This window comes from Dendrobates tinctorius, unplaced genomic scaffold (assembly GCF_039654945.1).
Source record: "Dendrobates tinctorius isolate UK_male_01 unplaced genomic scaffold, ASM3965494v1 ptg000171l, whole genome shotgun sequence".
Taxonomy (NCBI): domain Eukaryota; kingdom Metazoa; phylum Chordata; class Amphibia; order Anura; family Dendrobatidae; genus Dendrobates; species Dendrobates tinctorius.
Genome location: NW_027361838.1, coordinates 7,824,982 through 7,838,297, shown reverse-complemented (window position 1 = coordinate 7,838,297; position 13,316 = coordinate 7,824,982). Strand labels below are relative to the sequence as shown.

General features: G+C 44.1%; 1 protein-coding gene across 1 annotated transcript in view; it reads left to right on the top strand.

The window, feature by feature from the left end:
* YES1 (YES proto-oncogene 1, Src family tyrosine kinase) overlaps positions 1–8,238 on the top strand; it is an 86,166-nt gene extending 77,928 nt beyond the window's left edge. Inside the window, exons 8-12 of the mRNA XM_073550874.1 lie at positions 2,217–2,396; positions 4,311–4,387; positions 4,473–4,626; positions 5,323–5,454; positions 6,000–8,238. Coding sequence (XP_073406975.1) covers positions 2,217–2,396; positions 4,311–4,387; positions 4,473–4,626; positions 5,323–5,454; positions 6,000–6,208 — 752 coding nt within the window. The 3' untranslated portion in view covers positions 6,209–8,238. The remainder of the gene's footprint in view (positions 1–2,216; positions 2,397–4,310; positions 4,388–4,472; positions 4,627–5,322; positions 5,455–5,999) is intronic.
* The last annotated feature ends 5,078 nt before the right edge of the window (positions 8,239–13,316 follow it).

The window sequence follows — 13,316 nt, the reverse complement described above, 5'->3', positions numbered from 1 at the left end:
GCACTCTGGTATCTAGGGTAAACGGCGGGTATGCAAGAGCCACGCGGCTCTTAGATACCCGCTGTTTACATTGGAAACCAGCTTGTTTGCTGGTCCTGATCGCTGGAGGGGCTGTCTAACGATGTCCCAGCGATCCCATCCATGTCGGGACATCGTTAGTATAACGGGCCTCTAAGGCTAGTTTCACACTTGCTTTTTTTTGCAGCGCGTTTTTCCCGCAAAAAAACGCATTGAAAAAACGCATACAAAAGCATACAACTGCTGCGTTTTTTTTCAAGCATTTTTATGAGCATGCATGAAAAAAACGCAGCGTTTTTAGTGCGTTTTTACCGCGTTTGCGTTTTTTTCCAACATTGGATGTCCCCTCACACTAACCCAAACCATGACTTTACTGACCCTAACCCTGACCCTAACCCTAACCCTGACCCTAACCCTTAACCAAATCATACTTAACCCTAACCCAAACCCTAACTAACCCTAACCCTGACCCTGACCCTAACCCTTAACCAAACCATACTTAACCCTAACCCTAACCCTAACCCTTAACCAAACCATACTTAACCCTAACCCTGACCCTAACCCTTAACAAAACCATACTTAACCCTAACCCTAACCCTGACCCTAACCCTTAACCAAACCATACTTAACCCTAATCCTGACCCTAACCCTGACCCTAACCCTTAACCAAACCATACTTAACCCTAACCCTGACCCAAACCCTAACCCTGACCCTAACCCTAAACCCCCTTAACTAACCCTAACTCTAACCCAAACCCCTAAATTCCATGGTTAAAAAAAAAAAATGCATATGCAAAAAAACGCATACATGAGCATGCCAGTGCGCACATATGCGCATCCATAGGCTATAATGGCCATTTTTAGCGCAAAACGTGCGCATATGTGCGCATGCGCTTTTTTGCAGGGCCAAAAAATGCAACATGCTGCGTCTGGAAAATACCAACGCACACCCCAAAAAAACGCAGCGCATGAAAATCCATGTTAAATATAGGGGAAAAAACGCATGCGCACATATGCGTTTTTTTCCAGCGCTAAAAAACGCAAATGTGAAACCAGCCTAAGTCCATGATTTTGCTTTATTCACAGGTCTGTATTGTGATTGTTCTAACATCTGAGCCACTGTACTGTACGCTCCTAGTGGGAAGATTTGGTGGCTAGATCGCTGTGCTTAGGCTGCCATTGTTCTCGGCAGTGCGGTCCTGATTACACAGGACGATGCACCTCGGAGAACGATGATCGCTTACGCTGCACAAAAGATAATGTCACCAATGAATGGGCGTGGTGCCTGTTCTTCCAGTGATCAGCCGTATGTTTACACTGCAAGATAATTGTCAAACTAACATTTTTAACAATCATTTACGATTCTCTTTTTGTATAAATGCCCCTCTCATTTGTTTCATTGTGCATTCTGTGCATATAAGGGTGTGACCGCCCTGTTTCTGAGTTGGAAAATCCATCCTGTCTGGCCTATACTATTATTGGTGGTTCAGTCCCTCTGTCCTTGTTCACATTTACGTCACTTGACAAGTGGAAAGGTTTTAAATAAAAGAGTTAGGACTGTCCCACAAGGGTTGCCGTGATGTGGCGGGATGGCTTCTACATTATTTTGATCAAAATTATGTTAACTAAATACCCTTATTATTACTATTATTACTACCTTCATGCAATTTTTGCAATATATTTTTTTACTTTTTTATTCCAGGATATTTGTTTTGTGTTTTGCTTTTGGTTTTCTCTGTGTAAAGGTCATGTGTTCATATGCAATTACATTTTGCATGCACATTAATTTACTTTTTCTGCTCAGACCCAGTTTCTCAACTGCAAGATAATTGTCAAACTAACATTTTTAACAATCATTTACGATTCTCTTGTTGTATAAGTGCCCCTTATGTCTTCAGTCCTCACTCATCAGCCTAACTGATGTTAATGGAGAATTGGCAGCGATATCTGCATGGGTTATGAGTATTGCAAGATGTGAAATCTGTTGTGAAAATTATCAACAAATCAACATATGTACGCACTGTGGATTAAGCTTTTTATATCACATGTGGATGGTGTTTTTAAAATCCTGTCCACATGGTTTGCACTATAAATGGCTGAGGATTTCAGGTATGTATGGACTGTTTCCTCATCTAGCCAAGGTGAATGGTATATTTTGCCTCTTTTCCTCTAATTATAATTTTTGCTATGTATTATAGGAACGTGGAATGGAACAACAAAAGTAGCAATTAAAACACTAAAGCCTGGGACGATGATGCCAGAAGCCTTCCTACAAGAGGCACAGATTATGAAAAAGCTCAGGCATGATAAATTAGTTCCTCTTTATGCTGTGGTGTCTGAAGAGCCAATCTACATTGTTACAGAGTTCATGACAAAAGGTTGGTCACATTTAAACTGGATAACACTTGAATGCATGGAATAGGGTTGTCATAAGTAATAATGATTTATTACAAATACCCTTTGCAGTGAAAGGATTAACACTGGGTGTTTTTTTTCAGCTTTTTTTTTTTTTTTTTCTTTTTCTGCAGCAAAACCTGATCTCTTGGCCGGAAAGAAGCTGCAGAAAAAAAACATGTTTTCTTTGGTTTTTCTTACTGCGTTTTTTTTTTTTTTCCTTATGTGCATTTTTTGTGGTTTTGGCATTCTAAATTTGTGTCTTGTGCATTCTGATAATGTTTAGTGTTGAAAAGAAAAGTCCTAGTCTATAGAATCAGGTTTTGACACAAAAAAAAAGTAGCAAAACCTGATACCTGTGTGTTTGAGTTTTTTTTTTTTTTTTCACCACCCATTCAGTTCAGTGGGTGAGAAACGCTGAAAAAAACACTGAAGGTGACATGCAAAAAAACATGCAAAGCACAAAATCCTGCTGACAAAAAACAAGTTGTGCGCATGAGAGTTCTTAAATCTCATAGACTTCGCTGGTGCTGTAAAATGCAGCTGAAAATTTGCATTAAAAAAAACACAAAAAAGCTGGAAAAATGCCCAGTGTGAACTTAGCCTAAAACTTTTCAAAATATATATTGCAGATGATGTTTAAGGGTACGTGCACACGCTGCGGAATGCTCTGCAGATTTGTCAGCGTGGATTTTGTAAAATCCGCAGGTAAATCCGCAGGTCAGAAGACCTGCGGATTACCCTGTGGTTTTGCCCTGCGGTTTTCCATCTCTACAATGGAGCAGATGGCAAACCGCAGCGGAATCCGCAGAAAGAATGACATGTCAATTCTTTCTGCAGTTTGGAAACCGCAGCAAATCCGCGCTGAAAATTCCGCAGCATCTGCACTGCGGTTTTCATTTTCCATAGGCTATAAAGGTACTGTACAACGCAGCAGAAACTGCTGCGGATCCACAGGGCCAAATCCACTGCAGAGCCGCAGCAGAATCCGCAGCGTGTGCACACACCCTTAAGGGAAACTGTTACCAGGTTTTTGCCATTTCATCCAAGAGCAGCATAATTGTAGGAAAAACCCTGGATTCCTGCAATTTATCACTTATTGGGCTGCTTTCTGCAGTTTTGGATAAAATCACTGTTTTCTCTGCTCCAGATGTTCCATCTCTTAGGGGTACTTCACACATAGCAAGATCGCTGAAACGTCACAGGTTTTGTGACGCAACAGCGACCTCGCCAGCGATCTCACTACGTGTGACACATAGTGGCAACTGCCCCGCTGCAATATCGCTGATCGTGCTCGAATGTCCTAGGCCATTTTTTAATTGTCGGCGTCCCACTGGCCAGCATGCATTGCTGTGTTTAACGCCAACGAGCGACCTAGGGACGCAGGCGTTAGTCGTCAGAATCGCTGCTGTGTGACAAGGTCCCAACGACTGCTGAGTTCGTTATACGGATCGCTGTAGCGTTGCTGCATCATTGAATAGATCTGCCTGTTTGGCAGCTTACTAGCGACCATGTAGTGACGTACCAGCGATCCTTACCAGGTCGTATCTTTGTCGGGATCGCTGGAGCGTCGCTATGTGTAACGGGACCCTTAGACTGCTGAACCCTGTTTAATCTCATGCTCGTCTCTGGGAGTTTTTTGTCTAAATTGGCAGAAAGCTGCTAATGAGTTGTGTAGGTGGGATCACAGAGAGCCGTAGGACTATATGGCACGAGACAGCTAGTCTTCTAGTGATAACTTTTTTGCTGATTTAAAACACTGATTTTATTGTCACATTACAGGAATTGGTGTCTCTCTGCATCATGCTGTTTTCATATTACACAGCAAAATCCTGCTGACAGATTCCTTTTAAGCAAATACTTTGCTAATTGCCTTTTTTCTTTTTATTATGGCCCAGGTAGCCTATTAGACTTCCTTAAAGAGGGGGAAGGGAAGTATTTGAAGCTTCCGCAGCTGGTCGATATGGCTGCACAGGTAAGTATATATTTTACTCTCTGAATCCTGCTTGGCTCGATACCAACAAAACGATACTTTTAGCCGGTTCCTTTTGTTTCTCTAGATAGCAGATGGCATGGCGTACATTGAAAGGATGAACTATATCCACAGAGACCTCAGAGCTGCTAACATTTTGGTTGGTGACAATCTTGTATGTAAAATTGCTGACTTTGGCCTGGCCAGATTGATAGAAGATAATGAATACACAGCGAGACAAGGTATAGCTTCTGTTCTTTTATGCTTTTTTATGTATACTCCTACAGGATATATGTGTATGCATGTATGTGTATGTTTGTGTATACAAGTGTGTAGATATAATTTCCAATGTATTCAAATCATCTACTAATACATCCGTTAATAATGCAGTTAGTTTTATTGTGCTGTTGCATATAAAAGATGGTGGGCAGTGGTGTATACATTAGATAAGATAATCTTCATACATTTCACAGCGACTTTATCAACGCTAAGAAGAGGCTCGCCTTTTTTCAAAGGTGTGCAGATCAGTAGATAGTTTACAAAATTTCTTATGTTCGGATTGTCTTGAGATCGTACATTTAGAGAGAAAGTTGCATTTACACTGCACGATTATTGGGAAATGAACCTTCCTATGAACTTTTGTTCCCGCTAATCATGCAGTGTCACCAGGCTGCAGGTCATCCCAAGAACGAGCCACATTTGTTCTTGGCAACACGTCATCCTTGTGCAAACACCATACGCTATAGAGAACTATGGCAGCCTATGTGCACAAAAACCTTGTAATGATGAGTGTTCTATGCACCTTCCATGATAGTTTTCGGCCCCATATGGTGCAAGGTATATCCGCTGTAAGCAACGTTTCCAGCATTTCATACAGTCTTCGTATCTGTTGTCCTAAAATTTATTCGTATAATACACTGATGTATTATCATTTTTAGGAGCTAAATTTCCCATCAAGTGGACGGCTCCTGAAGCCGCTTTATATGGACGGTTTACAATAAAGTCTGATGTCTGGTCATTTGGAATCCTCCTGACAGAGCTGGTTACCAAAGGAAGAGTGCCATATCCAGGTACTGTGTCCGTCACCTTACTGTGCAAATAGGTGTATGCTTTTAGAGTAAGGACCATTAAGACATTTTGCAGCTGAATATAGTAGTAGGCAAGCTAACTGAACAGAGCTAGAGGTAGACCTGGTCTTAGATACTGATGAACCATTCACGCACCCACCATCCATGGGGGCAGAGGTGATTGCTTACTATTATACAGGCACAGAGAAGAGGCTTGTATAAGGGCCAGTCACACAGATACGTGTAGTGCGCCATGCCGGCTCTTTAGCGACACCCATACAATTAGATCAGGCCTACTGCCCAGCACTATGTAGGTGCACCCCACAAAGACAAACGCCCCAATTTCACCACCAACATAGGTACGTTTATTCCTAAAACAATTGGAGATTTCTATCAAGACTGCAATGTTTCTTTATTTTAGATGCAATGAAAGATTAAAAAAGAAACAATAGGAAAATGGATTTATCCTCTATGAAACCTTGTGTTTTGGTTTGATTACATGATGCTGGTAATGATTCTGTAATAATGGTGATGAATCCTTTCCATAGGGATGGTGAATAGGGAAGTTCTGGAACAAGTGGAGCGGGGCTACAGAATGCCCTGTCCTCAAGGCTGCCCAGAATCCCTGCACGAATTAATGAAGCTGTGCTGGAAGAAGGACCCAGATGAAAGGCCGACCTTTGAATATATTCAGTCCTTTTTAGAAGACTACTTTACTGCTACAGAGCCACAGTACCAACCTGGAGACAATCTATAAGGCGAAAGACTTGACATCAAATGCACAATTCTGCCAAAAGTATAAGCAACACTGCATAAGTTTTTACCTGTTTCTGCGAGGGAAAGGAGAGTCGTGATACCTCTGCATGCTTATGGCGAACTGGAAATCCACAATACAGTTGCACAAAACCACTTTGAAAGTATTGTAAAAGGACAAATCATGTGAGTCAGAGCAGGTCCCAAAGAAAGGTCTGTGTTTGGTGTTGATGGTGAGAAAAGCCATTAAGAGTAGCTTCCAGCCCTGTGCTCCAATGCAACATTTCAAGAAATGGAGGCTCGCTGGACCAAACATTTCATTCCTCTTCAAAAGGTTTTTTCCCCCTTCCCTAGTAAATGCTAATCCTAATCCGATCACTGTCATATACCCAGTCCTATTAGTAACTACACACTTGTTGGGTTTGCATTGAGCCATGTCATTAAATCTAAATCACTGTAGGTTTTAGGTGCAAAAATATTTATACAACGAATTAGACGAAGATGAGCTGGTGGGGCACAGTGTGTGCTGTGTTTCCATGATTTCTCCTTCATGGTGGGGTCACTGTTGTCCTTTAGGGAGCGGAGCTCCTTATCCTTGCTCTCTGCAGTATCACGGGTTTTGCCTTTTAGAGGCTTTTATACTGCTCTGAACATCTCTAAAGAATGGCAGTCCGAGAGTATACTTGCCGATGAAAATGGCGACAATGGCCCAAGGTTAGGTGAGCATCTGCCGGAGTGGTAAGTGGAGATAATCGTGTGTATGCAATCTCTCCCTACAGTTCTTTTCTGGACCCTTGTTTTTATAGAGAAAAGCTTAATGGGCTGTTAGCGTTTCACTTAATAAAACATATTCTTTGTAAAATGAAAAGTTATACAACGTCTTCAATATACTTTCCGTTCCTATTAAATTTTACCTCTTAAGATTTCTGCGTGTAGTCACACAGTAGAAACCTGAATATTACACTACAAATCTATCCAGGCCGTGTGATGGACACCTATGTGCTCAGCTAGTGGCGGTGCAGTAATCACACCTGTACCTTCTAACATGACCACACATGTGCACAGCATCACATGGGCAGGACAGATTTTTGTCAGTAAGCAGAGATTATGCAATGTGAATTGATGGAGAATGTATATTGGAAATTGTGTAAAACGTAACGGTCATTTCTTTCTGTCTTCACATCAAGCATCCAAATAATGTAGCCCTTGTCGATACCACTTTGGCTTTTCTTTGACTACAGCTAATATTGGTGTGAGGTGACTGGAGACAAAATGTGAATGTTTTTACTGACTGTATGCAGACTCTATTTTCTGTGGTGAAAGCATTAGATCCCCGGTGTATCCCTGGATGGCCGATATGCTCATGCAAATTTTCACAATTACGGCTGACACATATCTGGCAATATGAACTTTAGTTTCACTGCCCTCTCATGAATATGCTTATCTAATAATAGATCTTGAAGATTTGGTAGATCCTAGATGACATTTGATGATGCAACTTGTAAAGGTTTGATCGTTCTCTGTATCAGGAAGGCATTGGGTAATGTATTTTGTTTACAGCCTGAAATGTTCTCTTTCTGTAATGGCGGTGCCATCATTCCGCTTTAATACCTGCATTCTGTTTAACATGGCAAATCTTTTTTTTTTTTTTTTTTTTTTTTTAATTCTTTTTTTTTTTTTAAGGGCTTTATACAAAAACTATGAAATTGTATCTTTTTTATAAGTCTTTTCAAAGCCAATTTAACTTGACTTCTGTAAGTTTGTGTACTAAGTAAAGGAGCACAGTGTTTGGCAGGTTCACTGTCATTCATTGTGTTTTCACAACTAAACAAAATCATGTAATATTGTTTGTATAGTAAAGGATTAAAACACTAATTAGCGCCTTTATTTTAAGTGATTATGATGCATATCTAATGGACATGAGAGGTTATTGGTTTATATATTTAACACCATTTTATGTCAAACTTGATGCCTGCAGAACAGCGGGTCATCGGCGTGTAAAATAAAGAAACTTTTTTTTTTTTTTACAAAGATTATACTTGTTGGATAATTTTTCCTTGTGCAATAATGTTTTGTAGTACAATGTTTATTATTAGGCCACAATTTAGACAAGAACATGGTCCTAGTAGTGGGTGGATGGGGGTGCCAAGAAGTTACTCTGCTCTTGCCATGGGATCAGGTTATATGGGAGCTAACTTAATATTTTCAGCAACTGAAGAAAATCCTTGCTATGCCTTTGCATTCTCATTTGTATACCCATATGTGTCGATAAGGCTGTATGTTCGGATTGGGAGATCCGTTGGTGGATCTGGTCATATATAGGTCCATATATAGAAACTGTCAAATACACCCGTCTGAGCCTGGCCTAATCCAGTGTACTCAACACGAGTGCCCTGGACTAGAAATTCTAAAGACCTGAATTCTCCCACATTGTAGTACTCTCAGGAGATTCTCTACCCTGGGATCACATGGTCGCACCACAGTTCTGCCACCCTGCACCAATTCCCTAATGACCAGATAAGTGCAAAGAATTAATATTCAAGCCAGCTAGACAATTCAAGTCTTAAAAGCAACTATTACAAGCTTATAGAGCTGTGAAGTTGGTAAGTTAAACCACTGACTCAGACGCCTCAATTTTCCTGACTCCGACACCAAAGCACTGGTCATTACTGAGCATGTTCATAAAGTACAGCGGAGATTCAGCTCAACTAAAAGCCAAGATCCTTAGATCAGGAGTAGAACAGACGTTTACAGGACATTTCATAACTTTCCAAAGTTATTTTGAAAACATTTGCAGCACATTCTGCACTGAACTACGGTACTAAAACTGCAACAGGCCAGGTAAAATACGCCTGCGTAGGAGCCGTGGCAGAAGTAAGAAGGAGGATGTCATCGCTAGAAGATGGGAGGGACTGGACCGCAACGCCCATCAGACCGGACCCCCGGGTGAGTATAATCTAACTCATTTTTCTCTAGTCATCTTCCACGACAGCCACCTTGGAGGTTGTCTCCCCGCCCTAAATGGGGGACAGGAAACAGAGGTTAAATAACCCTCCCCTTCCTGTTACCTCAGTGTTTTTCCTGTCCCTTATCGGGGCATGAAGAGGTTACAAGGGGCTGCCGTGGCCAGTGAGCGGAGCCCCTATGTACTTATAGCTGGGCAGCCGAGGTTGGGGGGTTCGCCTCCAAGCGCTGCTCCCGTCTCCACCGCTGGTGTGACTCGGGACGTCTGCCACGCCCTCCGGGGTAAAGCGGGGCGGTATGGTGCCTGCCGTGGTCCTGTAGCAGCTCCCCGGCTTCCTCCTTCCTCCCACACTGTGTTGGAGAGCAGCGCGCGCATCTGAGGGGGCGGGCTGTCGACCGGAAGTGACAGTGACACACACTTCCGGTTTGCGTCCCCCGGCGTTCCTGTGATAGGAAACGTGCGTGGGGACCCGGGAAATTGATCCTAGGGCAGCAGGGTTCCTCCCCAGGGACGGGGAAGGAGGAGCACCAAGCAACGAACGTGGGAACACCCACATAAGGGTGCCACGGCCCCAGGTAAGCGGTGTGTCTGGTGTGTGCAGACATGGATGGTGAGAAGCCCTCGACTGCAGCATCTGCGGAGCCCAACGTTCCCCCTCCTACAGTGAGTAGCAGGGCCGGTCCCTTGTCTGTCAAAAAAAAATTGGTGGCACAGGTCTGAGTAAACCTTCTCTTTCTTGTTACAGGAAGACAAGGCCTCTGCCCCTAGAAACCCCAGCAAGTGTGGTATATGTGGTGCCAGGTTTCCTTCTGACTATAAAAAGTTGTGCCAACCTTGTACGCAGAATATCCTGCGCACTGAGCAACCCTCCCTGTTTGACAGCTTAAAGACTCATTAGACAGGAGGTTCAGACCTCCATGGTAGCCCAGACCCCTCCCCCAAAAAAGAGGAAAAGGGCGCCTATGGAAGTCGACTCAGATTTGGGGAAGTCCGTTCCTCAGGATCGGAGGATGTTTGGGGAAATGAGGGCACCGGCGGCACCACCACCACCTCCAAACATGGCGCAAAAAAATACTATTTCTCCTCAGAGGATATGGAGGAGTTGGTCTCCATGGTAAGAAATACCATGGGAGTGGAGGAGGTCAAGCGCTCAGTCCAGGATGAGATGTTTGGGGGGTTGAAACCCAGAGGTAGGAAGGGTTTCCCGGTTCATGAAGTTATACAGGACCTAATAGCTCAGGAGTGGTCCTCCTCTGAGCTAAAAAATCGCTTTCCCCTAGAAGGTGACAATTCTATTTGGGAGATCCCTAAAATAGACGTTCAAGTCTCTAAAGTTACTAAGAAAACGTCCCTTCCATTTGAGGATGCTTCCCAGTTGAAGGAACCTATGGATCGCAAAATAGAAAGTCACCTTAAAAAAATCCTGGGAAGCTTCTACGAACCTACTCAAAGCGAATATTGCATCCACCTGCGTAGCCACATCTTTGTTCTTCTGGCTGCGTACGTTGGAGGACCACCTATCGGGGGTACCCCCCAGAGAGGAAATCTTAGACTCCCTTTCAAATCCTCCAGAAGGCAACAGGTTATTTAGCCGATGCTTCAGGAGAAACCGTACGGGTAGCAGCAAGGTCCCTAGTCCTTTCAAATTTGGCTAGGAGAGCCTTGTGGCTGAAGTCATGGGGTGGCGACATCACCTCCAAGACAAAACTGTGCCATCCCCTTCCAGGGGCACCACATGTTCGGGCCTGTCTTGGATGACATCCTTGAGAAGGCTTCAGGCAAAAACAAATCACTGCCGGATGAGAAATCCACCAAAAGGCGACTTTTTTTTTTTTTTTTTTTTTTTTTTTTTTTCGTCCCTCAAGAGAGCAGACCTCGCAGAAGGCATTCAGAGGGAAAGGCAAGATGGGACGATGGAGCTACCCATAAGAGGGTAAAGGAAGAAACATCCTTGTGCCCCAGCAGCGACAGCCCCCGGAGAAACAGTGACTCCCAGGTCGGGGGTCGACTCACTCAGTTTCTTGCCCAATGGCAGGCCACGACCTCGAACCAGTGGATTCTGCATACTATACAATTTGGGCTGAAACTGGAGTTCGAACACCCCCCCCCCCCCCCCCCCACATGCCATGAGAATCACCCCGGCACAGTCCCCAAGTCTCCAAAAGGTCCTGCTGCTTCAAATAGAAGATCTATTACGGGAAAGAGTGATCTCGTATGTACCTCCACAAGAGGTTGGCAGAGGACATTACTCTCGCCTGTTCCTGATAAGAAAACCCTCAGGAAAGCACAGGCTCATCATAAATCTGAAACCCCTGAACCGCTTCATCAAGTATCGAAGGCTCAAGATGGAGACAGTGAAATCGGCGATCCCTCTTATTGGACGGGGCTGGCAGATGGCTACAATAGATCTAAGGGACGCTTATTACAATGTCCCCATTCATCCAGATCACCGGAAGTTCGTGGTCTCCCACGACCAAGGAATCAGCCATCTCCAGTTCAATGCCCTGCCATTTGACGTATCCCCGGCACCAAGAGTGTTTACGAAAATCATGAGGGAAGCAGTCATCTCAATTAGTCTTCAGGGGATATGCATTGTGCCATATCTAGACGATCTGCTGATCGTCGCTCCATCGTTAGCCCGGCTGAACCAGGATGTATCGAAAGCCCTGCAGATACTCGAATTCCTAGGGTGGATACCGAATCTCCAGAAGTCGGCCCTCTATCCTTCCCCAAGGAAAAAATTCCTGGGAATCCTCTTAGATTCAAGAAAGAGGACATCCTTTCTCCCCAAGGATCGTCAAGCAGACCTTCGGCAGAGAATAGTCCGGTTCAGAGAACAAAGGGCGCGGACGGACGCCATGTCTATCTTGGGTTCCCTGACATCGTGCATTCAGGCGGTGTCTTGGGCACAAGCACACACGTGAGTCCTCCAGTCATACGTCATCTGTACCTCAAAAACATTTCTAGAATTTGACCTTTTCTTACTTTTGACTCTGCAAAAACTCTTACTGTTTCTCTTATTCATTCTCGTCTCGACTATTGTAACTCTTCTAATCGGTCTCCCTCTTACTAAACTCCCCTCTCCAATCCGTCTTGAATGCTGCAGCCAGGATCATATTCCTCACAAATCGCTACACCGATGCCTCTACCTTGTGCCAGTCATTACACTGGCTACCCATCCACTCCAGAATTCAGTATAAACTTATTACCCTCACCCACAAAGCCCTCTTTCCTCTTGGTATTTGTTATAATCTATGTGATTATTGTTATGCTGTAATGTCTATTGTCTGTACAAATCCCCTCTGAAATGTAAAGTTCTGCGGAATATGTCGGCGCTATAGAAATAAAATTTGTTATTATACGTCCTGGTAAACGCGAGGAAGTATCAGAACAACCTATCAAAAAGGGTTCCACTTCCAGGACACGTAAATTTGGCCTTCTTGTGGTGGCTGAATTACCGAAACTTGAGACGAGGAATAAGCTGGGATCAGCTTCCTCTGAAGATATTACGTACCGATGCCAGTCTGAGAGGCTGGGGAGCCGTGGTTTAGGATTCATACTTCCAGGGACAGTGGCCCCAGGACATAAGATCCAGATCCTCGAACCTAAGGGAATTGACAGCAGTGGAAGAATCACTGAAAGCCGCATCTGCCCTTATCAAGAACCATCTCGTTCGGATATATTCCGACAATGTAACCACGGTGGCATATCTCAGACACCAGGGGGACACTAAGTACGCCAGTCTAAAGAGGGTGGCAGCAAGGATCTTCCTCTGGGCAGAGAAGCACCTGTTATCCATCTCTGCGGGACACCTGAAGGGGTCGGAAAACATTCAGGCGGACTTCCTAAGCAGGAAGGACGTCCATCCGGGAGAGTGGTGTCTGAACCAGGAGGTATTCCAGGCTCTAGCCTCGAGATGGGGAGACCCAGAAGTCGACCTATTTGCAAGTGCGCAAAATACAAAAACGACAACCTATTTCTCCCTCAGTCCCACGTGCGGAGCCTGGGGGACGGATACATTCGCCCATCCATGGGTCTTCAGACTGGCCTACGCCTTTCCCCCAATCTCTATGCTGGCAAGAACGTTACAGAAGATCAGAGCAGACCGGGTTACGACAATCCTGGTGGCTCCTATGTGGCCAGGACG